Genomic DNA, 16847 nt, shown 5'->3' on the forward strand with positions numbered 1-16847 from the left:
TTTAATAAGTGATATAGAAAAATTATCATTTTATTATTACTTTTTAAGATGTGTGTCAAATTAATACAGGACAAATAAAAATGGGAAAATTATATGAAATAGCAAACTATTAATTCAAATTAAATGCTATAGCCATAGTTTATTTATTTGTAATTCGCAGCAAACATCCCATTTTTTTGTCATCTGATTCGATATACAATTAGCCATTTTCGTTATACAATTAGCCATTTTATACATTTCAGTATAAAATGTATAAAATGCGTTTTGTGTTTGTATAAAGCTAGAGAAAGGTGTATATACAAATACAAATACAAATACAAATACATATATTTTCGTCTTATACACTTATAATTGTACAAATTACAATGTATAAATGAATTTATACAAAACTAAACAGTTTGTATAAAATTAGATGTATCTAGCGAATTATACAAATCAAAAGCTCCATAGCAAACATAAAATTTGTTATGAAGCGCAATTATACAAACTATAACTATAACATACCAATATGATTTTTATTTTTGCTATAGGTAAAAGTTGCTCAATAAAAATTGACCAAGGAAATATCTTTCTAAAGTTTTATATCGAAAAGTTGATTTCTATAACATTTATTGTTGAATGATCTTAGCACCAATGTCCTAACATGATTAGATTCGAATATATTTATATATATATTCGCTTAAATAAGTTGACAAGGATTATATATTCGAATATATGTGTTTGTATAAAGCGAGAGAAAGGTGTATATACAAATACAAATACATATATTTTCGTCTTATACACTTATAATTGTACAAATTACAATGTATAAATGAATTTATACAAAACTGAACAGTTTGTATAAAATTAGATGTATCTAGCGAATTATACAAATCAAAAGCTCCATAGAAAACATAAAATTTACTATGGAGCGCAATTATGCAAACTATAACTATAACATACCAATATAATTTTTATTTTTGCTATATGTGAAAGTTACTTAATAAAAATTGACCAAAGGAATATCTTTTCTAAAGTTTTATATCGAAAAGTTGATTTCTATAACATTTATTGTTGAATGATCTTAGCACCAATGTCCTAACATGATTAGATTCGAATATATTTATATATATATTCGCTTAAATAAGTTGACAAGGATTATTAATTGAAAATAAACGTGGGCGGCTAAGTATTGCATGATTTGCATGTAAATCAAGGCAAATAAGTGGTGCATGTTACTCCTCCGTTCACTTTTATTTGTTAATATTTTAAAATAAATTTTCATTTTTATTTATTATTTTTAACAAATGAAGGAAATAAAATTAAAAAAAATTGTTTTACCATCAACACTAATTACTTATCCTTCAAACCATTTCCCAAAATTTAAAATTATACATCAATTAATATAAGGGAAAATTGTATGAAATAACAAACTATTAATTCAAATTAAATGCTACAGTCATAGTTTATTTTATTTGTAATTCACAGGAACATCCCATTTTTTGTCATCTGGTTCGGTATACAATTACCCATTTGGTATACAAATGTATAAAAATGTGTTTGTGTTTGTATAAAGTGAGAGAAAAGTGTATATACAAATACAAATACATATATTTTCGTCTTATACACTTATAATTATACAAATACAGATCTTATTATACAAATTACAATAGTCTAAAATGAATTTATACAAAACTGAACAAATTTGTATAAAATTGGATGTATCTAGCGAATTATACAAATCAAAAGCTCCATAGCAAACATAAAATTTGCTATAGAGCGCAATTATGCAAACTATAGTTATAACATACAAATATGATTTTTTCTATTTGCTATATGTGAAAGTTGCTCTTAATATAAACATCGTAAACAAAACAAAAAACTAACTTATTTTTCTGAAAAATATTTTCTTCCGTACCAAGCAGGCGAGCACACCCTAAATGATAATTTTGGACCACTTATGGAAGATGGAAATGAAAGCCCATTTTAGTTGTAATCCATTCTCTCCTAGTGGGCTTGATCCACATTCCCTCCATACTATCTTGGTTGTCACTCAACGATAAAGTGTATACAAATAATAAGATCATGTTCATTCTAAATATATATGCTTTAAATTCTAAATTCGCCACTTAAAAATTACACTATAAATATTCTAGTGTTGTGCTGCTCTAAATGTACTCAAGTGAAAGCCACCAAAAGATCCAAATTCTGTGTGCTGCTGAATTTGGCTCTGACCATCTACAATTTCTTCATCATTTTCAGTATCGGTTGATGATGTAACATCCAATGAAGTTTTAAAAGATGGTGAAATATTTAAAGATAATGAATTATCCAAAGAATTTTGGGCTAACAAGTAATTGCTTCTTTTAGCCAATTTCCACTTTGCTTTTTCTTGCCATCTTCTTATCCCACTAATCATTCCATCAGTGAAAACACTATTTTTAATTTTGGTTCCCATCTGTTAAAAAAAGAAAGTATATACCATTAAATCGAATCGAATCGAATCGAAAAATAATATTTTATAATAGTATGTATGAACCTGAGTAACGAGAGCATATAAAGGCAATGTGACATATCCACAGAGAAAATGAACAAGCACTCCCATAACAAGCCTTGTCACAATATCTACTGTTTTATGGTGGAAGCAAGAATTTAACCCATAATTGTACTGTTCAAATAACATTAAAAAAACAACAAATTAGTTAAGAATCTTATTTAAAATGCTAATTAAGTTCCATATTTGTTAAAATGATATTTGGTAAATTTATCTGACTTGTAAGTTCGATCTTCAATTTATATTATATCAAGGGAATTCAATAGTTTAAATAAAAAAACATAAAAAAAAATAATTTTAAATCATAACGCTTACCGTTGTCCATGTAAAAAATGCCAACTGAAATGAGTTCTGAAGATTTTTTTCCGAAAAACAAGAAATTGAAATGAATAAATATAAATATAGAAGTGAATAATAAAGAGGTGAAAATAAAAAGGATAAAATAGTACCTGAAAGAGGATGAAATGCATGAGATGAAGAAGAAGTTTGGGTTTTCCAAACCAAAAGAATTGATCATCAGGTTTAACCACTAAGTTTCCTCTAACAACACTTGACTTATAATTGCTCTCCAAACACATTTTTGTGATTATGCCTTGTAGTTTTGTTCCAACCACCACTAACATCTGTATTTATTTCATAGGGAAACGACAATACATGTTGGGATAAGCCAATTTTACAGTGCCATATCAGCATAAAAGGCATGTCACTAGGATATCGATCATAATTTAGTTGTACTTATGTCTTAACCCTATATATATATATATCTAGTCACTAATTTTTAATTATTTTTTTAATTACATAGGGGGGTAGGTAGTGATTGGAAGGGGAATTAGTAGGGGAGGAAATTACGAGGTGAAGACCGGAGAGTCAAATATTCACCAATAAGGTGAAATTCAGATAGTGAATGGAATTTGCTTACCGCTAGAGGAATGAAAGGAAGCCAATAGGTGCTATGGAACACTACAAAAATAAACAAATGAAAATCAATAATATACTAATAAATTTTGCTGACAATTTTGTTACAGTTATTATATAGTACTACAATATTTACCATTTGCATTGAAGAATATGAAGAGCATAGAAAAGGTCCAAATCCATGGGCTGCATCAACAAACAAAACCAAAAATGTAATTAGCTACGTAATTAAATTATGAAAAATGCATTTTTCCACATATATAATAAAGTTACCTAATTCCCACGACAACTTTAAAATCTTTATCTAAAGCTCTTCTTATATACTTGTGGAAATCAAACTCTGTTCCTTCAGCAAAATGTGCCTAATTAATAAAAATTAAAGAGAAGTAAGTATATGCCCTAATCTCAAATATTGTAATTAATTCATCATACATAAAAGCAAAATGAGTTTTGTAAATACCATTATGAATCCATGCCGGAGAGTTACGTAGTCTACTTTATATACTGATCCATAAAATTGCCTCAACAAACAAACCTAGCACAAAAAAGTAACATACTGTGAGAATATAATTAAGTAATAAAAGTATTTTCTTTAACAGTTTAAATTTTTAGATAAAATAATGACACACTTTAATATGATATCAGAGCAGACAGAATTAAGTTACTGGGAAACGCAGAAAGCGGTGTTCACTCCAAAAATTGAGATGCCTCTTTCCGAATGATGTTTGATGAATTAGTTGAAACCTCCTTGGATCTATAAAACATTAATTAATTAGACACCAAAACAAGGGAAGATTCTTTTATTGTCAATATAGAAAATCGGAATGTTGTGTATTTGTTCTATTTTGATTAGATATGTAGTTTATAAAAGAAAAGAGGATTTTTGAATTTATGATCATAAATTAAAGATATATTCAAATATTCCAAAATCCTAAACATATATAAAAAATCGAAATTAATTTTTTTATCAAAATGGAAAGAAACATGTTTAAACGAACTAAACCAAACATGACAACAACAAAAAAAACACCCTGCACGTTTTTTTCTTTCGGGGAAAGAGCATTGAGTTGAACCCTCACGTCTTTGTTTGAAATTGTCATTATTTTATTATTATATATGTTGAAAGTTCAGAGTTTGAAATTTCTATGTACATATTTAGATAATGATATCATTGAAATACAATTACAAATTACTTTATAATAAGTCTACTGTCTATATTTACTATTGAAAAAAATAAAAAAATTTAGAAATAAACATACAATAACAGATTAAAATGTGTTTAGTATTACTTCCGATGTTGTCCACTTTTAATTGTCATGTTGCGCTTTTCGAAAGTCAATTTGATTAATTTTCAAAGTTAAATTAAATTACATTAATTTGATATTTTAAACAAAAAATTAAGATTTTCAAAAACTATACGAAAAGTACTATAAATTTCATTTTTTTGCATATCAATATGATGAAAAAATACATCGTAAAATATTAGTCAAAGTTATTATCGTTTGACTCTAAAAAAAGAAACTATGACAATTAAAAATGGACATATAAGAGAATATTCGTTTACGGTATACCTAACTTGCATATTTTTTTCGTGAAACATTTTCCTTATTAAGCCTATATCGTGGGACATAGTAATTGCTCATACAATAATGTGTTTAATTGAGACAAGAAATAAATGTCCCTACAGCATGGAGACGCGATATGAATAATTGATGTTTTAACCTCTAAACAAGTCTCCAACGTTTTTAATTTAGTTGTTACCATTTTAGGTTTCACGCCTCTTAATAACCAGCTAACTTTATCATTATATCCTTATTTAGCTTTCTCTTATATTCAAGTTTTTAATAAATGAACATGAACTAATTTACTTTGATTAACTAATTTGACCAATGAACATGAATTACTTACTTTCAAGGCTAATAGGTAAAATAGAAATATTAGAGTCACTTATGCATTGATTTTGTGAAATGACGAATATTAAAAAACATCTATTTTTAGTAAGAACGACACGTAAATAGGAACGTAAGGAATAATTCAGAATAATTAATATTTTACGTTAAAAAGATATTTAATTCTTTCTTTCTAAATTGCCCTTGCCACATTTCTAATCTTCTCTTAATTCAGAATAATTAATATTTTAGGACAGGAGCTTACCATGTGAAAATTGATAATCTAAGGTTGTTGTTTCTGCCTCCCAAAATTTCCATCTTCTCATCTGACCATTTACCAAAAAACAGTAGTAAGTAAGAATAGCATACACATATGATCACAAACATATGTGCAAATGTCCAACTCAAGCTACAATATCTTCAATAGTTGCCAAATTGTCTATAAGACTGACAATCAGTTGCACAAATAATAATGTTCAAATATAAGACTTCGATTTCAATTTCCCTACTTCTTTGTTTTGTTGGTTTTAATGATGTTTGGAATTGATTGCTCACTACATAATTATCATATTAGTGATAATATGTAGTAGAGTATTTTTTTTATTTTTTGTAATGAAAAATCACTTTATTATATATTGATATCTCTCACACACAAAATCACTTAAAACAATATTTCTGTCACAAAAATAAAAATAAAGGTGATTTTACTACACAATTAAACAAGTTTAATTAATTACCTTAAGTGTTCCAAGACTGAAGGTGAGGATGCAAGAAAGAATATGAAAGAAAGCAAGAGCAAATATTAAAAGCTGAAGCTGCTGGACACCTGCTCTTGATATCAAAGATTTCTTTCCCTGAAAATAAAATTTGAACACATAAATATTACTAAAAAAACCACTATTTTCCCTTTGAAAAATGTTTACTGGCTATTCCCACGGATATTTTAATTGAATCGGTGAAAAAAGCAAAAATGTCCAGTTTGCTCTTCTCGGTATTTCAATAGGAATTAATTTTCCAACATGAGTGTTTTCAGTGAGCTAGTTTGGTGGGAATGGTGTAGGAAAATCATGTTTCATAACATAAATTTCCTATTGATTCGCGAGGAAAAAAGGTCTCTATTTCTAGCAGTGAGAATTCATTTGGACTAAACATCTTGTAGCTTTAATTAAATTTACAATAAAAAAAAAATACCTGTTGTTCACATTTTGATTCCTCCTCAACATCATCACTTGTCAAGCTTTGGCAAGGAAGAAAAGTCTGAGCAGCATCCTTTGGGATACAAATTTTGGCAATAGGCTTTTGGAGAACAGTCAGCAATAAAGAGACAAATCCCAAAAGCATCAACTCTTCAAATTAAAAAAAAAACAATTTTATATACAAAAGTTAAGCAACCAATATTCTAGCTAGCTAGCTAAAACAAATAGTAATATATTCATTTAAATTTTGTTAGTATTAATTAGTAGTACCTGATTTGATATTGTTTAGAGCTTGAATCAAAGATTTCCTCCTCTTCTTGTTGAAGTACTACAAGGTTAATGAATTCAAAACCAATCAAAATTTGATGTTGGTTCCTAACCAACAATAGTAAGTGTTGTTGTCGTGTGATTAGTAGGTTACAAATTCGAGCGTGATTTTTTTCTTCTTAGATCGAATTAGAATGAAATAGATTCATTCAGTAACTTTCACAACAATCTAAAAACAGTCTCATGCGAAAATAAAAGACAAGATGACGTATAATATATAGATCAATAGATCAGCGTACTCTTTTAATTAATTTCTCAATCCTATACACATAATGAAAGCTTACTGCACTGAGTTGTCCTATTTATTGCTTACTAAAGAGAAAACCAAACTTTAAACTATTACTCCATTATTTGATAGATAGAGAGTGAGACATACCTTAGCTAAGAGATGAAGGACATGTTCTATAAGAATGGAAATAGTAATTAAAATGAAACACACAACAGCAATAGCCCATGTTGGTGTTGTCTCCAAAGTTATGACACTACTGTTGTTTGAACCTGCCATATATGATCTGTCTGATTTTCTCAGGCTAAAAATCTCTTTGTTTAGGAATTTAATGAAAGACAGAAGATGTCTAGTATTATAGCCATTATTGAGTTGAAAAAAGGTTAGGTTTTGGTCAAAAGATGTAAACCAAATAATACACGAAGGTCATGACGTTGTTGAGAAGTTCTACAATATTCTTGGTCTCTTTACTGTGACATGGAAATGGACATCACAAAGACCAAATTAACTCCACTGTAGCAAGCATAGTAAAGAATACTATTAAAGAGTATCAGACACCAACTCCTCAACTTTTTGGGGCCTAATATATTATTTCTTCCTCCCAAAATAAGTGTGACCTTTAATTAATGGACGTGATATTCGCTAGGGTAACACTTATTTCGAAACAGAGGAATTAAAGTTCTTCACCTATAATGTCTTTAGCCTTGAGCTAGAAAAAGGTATCAAACAGATCTTGAATTTAAAACATGTTCTTAAACAATTAATCTGGTGAATTGTGATATCTGATCCAATATATGATAGACCATGCATGTTGATTGGTAGGTTTCAAGGGTGATGTTTAGCCTATTGATATTGAATAGCACAATATGAACGAAATTCATATCCAAAAAAACAAAAATGGAAATGAGAAATCATAAAAGAAAAAGCTGATAAGGTAGCTGTTACCATAATATCATATCTAAATTTATTATCAGTCATGAAGGAAGAGCTCACTGAAATAAAGGTTGTCTGAGGTCAATTTTTTTGTGCCACACGAATTTTACGTATCAAAGCACAAATGCAAGATGATGTATGTACTAATCTCCCAACAAAAACTTCAAAAAAATGTTTCGGCATGACACTAATAATTTGTAATTTCCACAATTAGAGACTAATAATAATACAGTAATGAAAATCAAGGAATGCAGGATTATCAAATAACAAACAGGAAACTATATGAAGCCTGTTTAATTGCTGGACTATACATGACAATTCCTTAACAATTTTGTGTTCCTGAGATGAGAGCTCCTACAACAAACTTACCGTTTTACAAGAACTTGAGTTAGTTCACAGCAAATCTAGACAAGGTAAATGAATATACAAATACAAAAGTCATCTCAATCCTAAAAGAAAAACCACTAGAAAATTTCAAGCAGAGTACAATTATCATACAGACATCTTTGATGCAGCAACACAACTTCCAATTGTTACATCATAGTACAACAGCGTCACAGGAACACACACCAAATTTTCCTGCAATGTGAAATAACTCATATAAAGTCATGCTCATACCCATGTTATCGAAAGCAAAATTTAGGAACTGAAACCAAGTGACTGCTAAAGAGTACTGGAAAATAACAAGGCCACATCGCCGGGAAAACCAAACTAGGTCTTGGTACATTGAACCAGTAACTGAGAGAATATCCAAACAGAATCTCATTGAAAACACCCACAGTTGGAATTCCTTCTTATAGAGTGAACTTTAATTATTCAATCAACATTTAAACTTCAGACCATCTACAGCTATGCTCCCCCCAATAGACAAAAAGTAACTATTTATTGAAACTTTCATGAAATTATGCATTGATAATATATGAAAGTAGATCAGTGAAATATGTAGTGCAGGTACTTACAAGCACATACGTTCCTCAACAGTATCAATCTTCATTAAAAACTCTCAATTTTCATCCCTGGATAAGCATTCTACTGGCAACCAAATGCTTGCGCACTCAACAGCCAGAAGATTACAGGGCCTACTAAAATCTAATAATCAATAATGCTGCACACACATCCTTCAGTCTACATATTCTAGCACAACCTCACAACAAACACCTGCTACAGAGCAATATCAAGAAGCACATCTCTTGCTGCATAGAGGTCATTTACTTTAGTAAAATTTGTTCCCACAACATTAGTCACCAATGGTGGCCCTGGCTGCAACTTTCCATCACCAGAAGGGAGAAATGTAGTTTCTAGACCAAGTGAGTACACAGCTTCAGAGGGAGTTTCCGCTCTAGTTGCACTTATTTTACTCTCGGTCAAGGGGAATCCAAAGATCCTGCAACTGGTTTTACATGTGGAAACTAAGTTTTGATTGCCTTTGAATGACGACTGTGTCCCAAGAGAAAGATATGAAATTCCTGTTTGCTTTTGCTCCTTTAAGAAACCAAAAGAGCTCATTCCTTGAGTACCTTCCTTCCTACTGATGTCCTCAGTATGTGAACCAGATGTGAGATACCTACAACAGTTCTCAGACATATCTAAAGAAGCCTGGTTGCCAAGATCATGTTTCCCATGTTTATGATTGAACATAGCCTGGAACTTTGAAGCTGGAGGGCTTGGATGCTGAAAAGTGAGTGCAGAAGGTGGTGATGATGCTGAGACAGGATTAATTGGCTTGCAACGAGTATTATTATCCTGATTTGGAGCAGGCCACCTGTTTCCATGGTTTGGAACCTGAATACCGACAAAAATACCAGTCCTACCTTTCTCCTGCATTTGGATACCAGCTTGAGCTCTCCCATAAGGAGGGCTTGTAAAAATTTCTTGACCTTGCAAGACCTTATTGAATCGAAGAGATTCACTAAAGCCAATGCTTTCATGGGACTTGTCAGTGTCACCAAGCAGGGGTCTGATGCTGTTTCCCATTCTAGATATCCCAGAACTAGGAAAACCAGGAAAGCATCTTATCCCCGCTGGACGAGGACTCCGAGCATCAAGTCCACCATAAGGAGCATGCATCCTCAAAATTTCTTGACCTTGCAAGACCTTCTGGAACCTAGAAGATTCCCCAAAGTCTGATACTGCAATTCCTTCTGTAAGAAATAAAGGCACAGACTAGTTATTACCATTGCAGAAGTATCATACTACTGAATTCAAGCAGGAATGAGATGTGAGTGTGTCTCTATATGCACGTGGTGTGCTGTGTGTGCGCGAGAGAGAGAGAGAGAGGGAATGAAGGGAAACCTCTAGGAATTGGAAAATCTGCCTTTGAAATAGGAAAGCCAACCCTGGTCCTCTTTGCAGAAGGCATCACCAAGCTGCTGGACACAGGAGCTGAACCAGATGGCTCAATCTCCCATGGTGAAACCCTATTATGTCTAGAAACATCAAGATCATCCCATCTGACCTGAAATATCCATTCAGTAACACATTAAGAGAGCCAAAACAAAGTTTCTAGAGACATGAGAAAAACAACTGTGCACATTGGAACCACTATTTAAGATGTCCAACTAATTCAACACTTTGTTTGGTCGAAAAGCAGGAGGTTTCATTAGCTCACTAAAGAAGGATGAAGAAAGCTAGAACTAACCATTACATTACATTCCAAGGGGAGAAATATACACATGTAAGTGACCTCAATAAATTAAAGTGAACTTACCTAGAAGTGATCAAAAACATAGTCCTAAAAAGTATCAGAAGTAATTTCAATGTTGAGATACTTCTGCATGAATTTTCCATAGTTGTAATTATATTACCAAATGAATAGCAAAACTCTGAAACAACAAATCTTGTGGTTTACTGGTTGCAAGTATAAAATAAACTTGGCAGTTTTAAAAAAGGTTTCTCGTCTATTTGTAATCATTCCACCCACACTTTATAAAGGAATTATCTAAGTTGAAAAAAGTTGCAAAACACTAGTGAAAACATTATACAATTTTTGCAGCTATGTTAGCATATCTAGACCTAGTCTCCAGACATTCACAATGTGAACAAATACTAGAGTTATAGAAAGATCTTTTCTTCATTTATTATTACAAGTTATTTGGAGAAATGAAAGTATTCATTGATCATATACCAAGATGGTGTCAACCGTTTCATTTATTCTTCGCTGTAAAGAGGAAATTCATGTACTAAACTCATAACATAATATATGACTACTGTTGAGTCATTCAGATACTGTTTACATAGTATTAACACTGCCTGCTGTATTAATGAAGTAATCTTAATGAATTCATTGTAAGAAATTTGATTATATTCCTTAGAAATAACTAAATTCTTGACAATGCAAAGCTACACACATTACTTTATATATATATACATACTAGCTTCTTTTCTAGCAATTTAATTGATTTGGTTGTGTTATGTTGGAATATGGTCAACCTAATGTCTTTAGAAGTATATTATCTTATACATCCTTCATTCACTTTTACTTGTCACAGTTTGACTTGGCACACCAATCAAGATAATAATTAATGATATAGATATTTTACCAAACTATCTCTTATTAAATGATGTCTTAGAAAATGATTTGGAAATAAGTATTTAATGTTGAGGGTAAGACATGGAAAAAAATTATTAGTCTTTTCTTGATATGTCAAAAGTGACAAGTAAAATTGAAAATCTATTTTAGGAATAAATGACAAGTCAAAGTGAACGGAGGGAGTATTTTAGAAATAAAGTAAAAAGGCTGAAAAAGATCATTTTTTAGTGCGAAAAATCCAACAGTAACCTAAGCAATGAAAAAACAACTTAATTGGTTTGGATTGGTTCCAACATCTGAAAAACAAATTATTAATCGAACTGCAAACATCCCTTACCTAGAAAACTAAATCTACATATGCAGACTATTCTTGTTTCCATTTTATCAATATATGAGAAAGGAGAAACTAGGTAACAAACATGAGCAAGGGTTCTATTTATCTCAACCAAGGCACGCTGTGCCAAATAGAATATCAGCCCCCATACCTACAACCATTTAACCTGAGTGAGAAAAGAACTTCCTCCTCTATTTACGATTACTTAACCAGATGTTAAGACTTAAGTGGAGTATCTAAGCTTTACGCCATTCGAATACGAGGAGTGCAGGACAGGAAGCATACCAAAAGGCACCTCCATTTCGAACCTGGCCATCGAACTGGATCTACATCACTGAATCCCACAACAAGTCCAGTGAACCTGATACATACCCATCAGATATTGATGTACAATGTTTTGAATCACCGAAAGTGTAAACAACCACTTCTTGAACCAAGCCTAAAGCGCACAAAAAAAATAAATTAAAGTATAGACTAACCTTTGCTCAGCTGCATCTTCTGTTTCGACGCGCATTTTAAACCTCATTCCAGCTGAAAAGGGATGTGCAAGAGTCTTAGAGAATTTGTGGTAAGGTACAATGAAATCCGATGAGTTACCCCTGAAATAAAAAGATCCACAGGACTAAGAGAAAATGGACTGAGATGGACAAGTAGATTCTAGGATAGAAAGTAATCGCTTACAAAATAGACCAAAGTAAATATACTTAATTCAGAAATCAAAACGATCTACTAATTATAATGGTGCTACAGAGACTTCATAGGACCTCAAACTAAGCCAATAAATAGCTCAATCTCATAAGACAAGTATAAAGAACTCCATTTCAAATATTGTGTTGACATAAATCCTTTGTACATTGTCCGACAAATCCACTGATTTAAATTTTAGAGAAACATTCATGATATGGAATTTGTAAACGAGCAGAACCCAGCGCATTCAAATGCAGTAGATGGGTTCCCAAACTCCCATGTCTAAGTGACAGCATTCCTCCACTTTCATCATAAAACAATATAATGTCTATTTAAGCAAAACTCTACTGTTCCCCCTAAGATCAATTGTTTTCAGACTGCACTCTAGCTTAGTAAACAAGAAATTTTCAAGGTACAAAAGGAAAAGTAAAAGGTAAGATAATGATTTAAAGAAAACCTCCCAAAAAAAATTAGTAATTTTCCCCTCTTTATCCAATCCACATGAAGCACTTCAACTCACATCCAGTCAGTTGTTCAACATTTGAAAATCAAGCCTTGAATTACAGTAAATACTTAAATACAAGCGGGTGAAAGTATTAGAAAAGGACACCATCACATGCATAAAGAAATTAAAAGAACTTCTGAAATAAAATAGTATTGGAATAGCATAAGCTAGGATCTCTTTAAGACATTGAATACCTCGGGTTGTAACAAATGTTGAAGACATTTCTGCTAGATATGACGTTAACGGCATCTTCAATGCCACTAACATTCAACGGTTTGCTATAACGAGCCAGATAACTAGAACATGTTTTTGCTTGGGCAGCTCGTCTCACTCCTAACCTAAGCTCTCCATCTCCAGTCCTACAGAAATATTGGGAACATGAGAAATAAAATAACATAATGTGAACTTCTTTCCAGATTTAGCTTTTCACACCTCAAGAAAAGAACAGCGTCACCAGAAACAAGCTTCTTCTTGTTTACGAATGCACTCCATCCTGTAGTGAGCAGATGCCGTCGTGGCTGACCTGCAGTGTGAAAAAGTTTATTCATCATCCACCCAGCCCAAGCATTTTCTCAATTAATATGTATAAAAGCATAGCAATTTACCATACCTCGATAGATATGCCGAAATTTCCACTCTATACCATGCAGATCTTTGGCTACCAGCTCCTGTGAGGGCCTCTGTTGTCTGTAATCCTGCAGTAACAACAATGTGCTACTGTAAGTCAGACATTAAAATGGTATAAACTCATACAATCCATCTAAACACTCTCATCTACTATTTACAATTCAAGTGTGCTTAAAGAAAGTGTTACCAAGGGAGCAAAGCAATCTTCTGCCGCCCGACGAGGGACAGAGAAACCACCATGAGTGCTGGTATCCGATGCAGTAAGAGTTTTGCAAAACATGTGTGGTGTTATTGATTTTCCTGCACCTTCTATTTCCTCCTCTTCAGTATCTGCATCAATGTCTCCATCCTTCCATTTCTGCTCAATCTGCTAATGATTTAAAAATACTACAATGAACTCAATGAAAAGAAATCAATAAAACAACAGTTTCAGTAAATTTTGTTCATGATTAAAATTATAATATACAAGCATTCCAACAAGTCCTTACTTTATCAACAAGAACTTGCATCCGCCTAAACTTTAAAAAAGTGTAACATATCAAAGTTAATGACAATAGCACCTTCCTAGCCAAACCACATAGTAATTCGTATTTGCCTGATTCTCTTCTCTCTTTTTTACTGCTTGAATAAAGCTCCAATTTTGGTTATCAAATAGCAATGGTTAAATCGGACTAAAATAAAATCACCCTCACAATGCTTCTACTTACCAAATTATACCTAAAGGAACTAAATTTAAGCAGCTAGAAAAGCAAATCAAAATCAGAAAACAATGGAAGCACATAATACCTGATTGTCAGGAACTAGTGAGACTTGTGCATAGACCTCATCAGTCGCCGCATCTGCCTGTAATTGAACACATATGGCAACCAAATGCCAGGTAACTAAACAAATATTCACGGTTCTCTACAATCAACACTAACACTAACAAGAGGAAACTACACAGGCAAATAGTTCAACCAATGATCCCAAATATTCAACAAAATTGACACTAAACAGAGGAAAATTACACTCACTTGTAGCTTCACATCTACAACGCGACAGAACACATGAGGAGGAAGATTACAGGCTATGGGCGGGTACTCAGATAAATGTTCCAAGTGACCTTGAGGTAGGTACACAACCGCACTTCCTTTCTTCGGCAGCGAAATCAACGGTCCAGCACACGCATGCCAGAGCTCCATACACACCGATGCCACCGCCGGCGTAGTTGACGACGTCAAATCCGAACTTCCTGACGCCACCGACGACGACGCCGGTGAATCCAATGACACCGGCGCCGCCGTTTCCTCTCCGGCATCATCGTTATCCACAGTATTCAGATCAATAAGTCCACACATCATCTTTAAACCCTAAGATTAATAAACAGAGAGAAATTCTCAGAACTCCTAAACATATATATATACACACACATAAATATATGTATCTGTTTAAATACAGAGACATAATAATAAAGTGAGTAATTAACACAGATAGTACCTTTTGCTAGTTCAACTGCGCACTCACCGCATTGCATAAAGAAGATGACCTCTCTTTCTCTCTCTCTTTGCTTTCTCTCTCTAAAAAGTGAAATGCTTTTTCTCTACATATCAAATCACACTTTATGTAAGTGTCCTTCACAGCTCACAACATATACATACACATATATATATAGAGAGAGATATATAGATACAAATAAACACATAAATAGATACAGAAAAAGTTGTACGTATAGATGAACCTGCAAATTGCAGCAGCTGCTAGAGCAGCGCTGCAACTGCTGGGTATAGTGTGGGTGTAGGGGGTGGGAGTGGGGGTGAGGGGAAACTGACGAATAGTATGACTGTCTATAATTAGATGTATGTATAGTCTATAGATACAGTATGATTTGTAACGTATACATATAAGATACTGTATGTCTAATAATCATACAGATAATGACTGGTCATTCTGAGTGGGCGTGGGGTGGGGGGGTAAAGGGGGTAAAGGGGAATGTATAAAAACTCCCTGTATTTTCGGGGGATGTCTATTGTGTCCCCTTGTTAATCAACAAATCTCTACCATGTCCAGTTTAACATTATTTAATTTTTTTGGTTCAAATTTGACTCTATATTTCCAGACACAATAATATTTTATTCATTTCTTTTTTGGTTTTAACCAAATCAAGCAAAAATAATTGGGTCTTTTTTTTGTTGATTTTAAGGTACTTTATTATTAAGTTATTCATTGAGACAAATAGAATGACTTATTTCTTCAACAATTAGCAACTTCCCACGCAGAATGTACATTTTTCGATGTCCATCTCGTATTAAATAAGTCAATTTTGTTTCTTAACTTATGTATTTAAATAAATATATGTTGGTTAATATGAGCAGATTTGAGATTTTAAATAAATACATGTACATTATTAGTTCACCTACTACTAATTAACATTGTCTCTTCTTGTCTATATATCATGAATTGAATGTATATGCAAGTTGTATGTAACATCAATCACTCCAAAATTTTGTAGACTTATAAAAATGTTGGCTTAATAAAAAAAAATAGAAATAAATACTATAGTTGTGTCAGTATTGGCTTGCAAAATATCTTATAAAAAATAAGGCTATAGTACATTGTCGGATACCTTTGTTCGTCGTCACAGGACGCCGCTTCATCGAAAATAATTACATGACATTGATATAAAGTTAAGATAATAATCAAAATAAATATATTGGATAACGAAATTTTCTTGGTACGCTACTTTATACAACTTGAAAAAGAAAAAAATACATGTATCAGATTTATGTGGTATAAAATTGCAGATTAGAAGAACCATTTATCAGTTGTCAATTTGTCCTTGTCGAAAATTACAAATTTTGGCGAAAGGATTAATTGATATTTTAAGTGTATTAATTTCAATGACAACTTGTCGACCCTAGTTTGGTTACTATAAATTAAAATTAATAATGAGTGTATAGTATGGTACTATTATTCACTTTATTTTCTTGTGAGCTATAATGGCTAACATGTCTCAAACACAGATTGGGGTTGGCCTCTATGGTAGGTGTGAATGAAATGTGTGTCTAAACACTCCATTTTACCAAGGAGAGTAGCATTTATAGTTATTTTTTTTCGAACTTTTATTAGACAATATCATTGCAAAGAAAACATGGAATTAGCTATTGAAT

At 32.2% G+C, this 16847-nt stretch overlaps 2 protein-coding genes across 4 annotated transcripts; both read right to left on the reverse strand.

Annotated features, from left to right (window-relative positions):
- Positions 1-2048: 2048 nt before the first annotated feature.
- LOC102581840 (MLO-like protein 12) lies at positions 2049-7511 on the reverse strand. The gene is made up of 14 exons (XM_006364249.2): positions 7237-7511; positions 6804-6861; positions 6529-6683; positions 6075-6191; positions 5603-5663; positions 4114-4202; positions 3909-3983; positions 3722-3810; positions 3585-3634; positions 3453-3493; positions 2983-3156; positions 2849-2884; positions 2519-2647; positions 2049-2437 (listed from the first exon to the last, which is right to left on the reverse strand). Exons 1-14 carry the CDS (start codon positions 7363-7365, stop codon positions 2132-2134), a joined length of 1509 nt encoding a protein of 502 aa, XP_006364311.1. The 5' UTR covers positions 7366-7511; the 3' UTR covers positions 2049-2131.
- Positions 7512-8254: 743 nt separating this feature from the next.
- On the reverse strand, positions 8255-15474 carry LOC102582172 (auxin response factor 3-like). 3 transcript variants are annotated; one of them, XM_006364253.2, is made up of 12 exons: positions 15178-15474; positions 14715-15050; positions 14488-14544; positions 13889-14068; positions 13685-13769; positions 13507-13597; positions 13269-13433; positions 12362-12481; positions 12168-12243; positions 10312-10474; positions 8979-10160; positions 8255-8598 (listed from the first exon to the last, which is right to left on the reverse strand). In XM_006364253.2, exons 2-11 carry the CDS (start codon positions 15039-15041, stop codon positions 9181-9183), a joined length of 2244 nt encoding a protein of 747 aa, XP_006364315.1. In that variant the 5' UTR covers positions 15042-15050; positions 15178-15474; the 3' UTR covers positions 8255-8598; positions 8979-9180. The 3 variants fall into 3 exon arrangements, with proteins under 3 accessions (XP_006364315.1, XP_006364312.1, XP_006364313.1); XM_006364250.2 differs by having other exon boundaries at positions 13889-14071; XM_006364251.2 differs by lacking the exon at positions 8255-8598 and having other exon boundaries at positions 8901-10160; positions 13889-14071.
- Positions 15475-16847: the final 1373 nt, after the last annotated feature.

This window comes from Solanum tuberosum, unplaced genomic scaffold (genome assembly GCF_000226075.1).
Source record: "Solanum tuberosum cultivar DM 1-3 516 R44 unplaced genomic scaffold, SolTub_3.0 scf00476, whole genome shotgun sequence".
NCBI classification, from domain to species: Eukaryota; Viridiplantae; Streptophyta; class Magnoliopsida; order Solanales; family Solanaceae; genus Solanum; species Solanum tuberosum.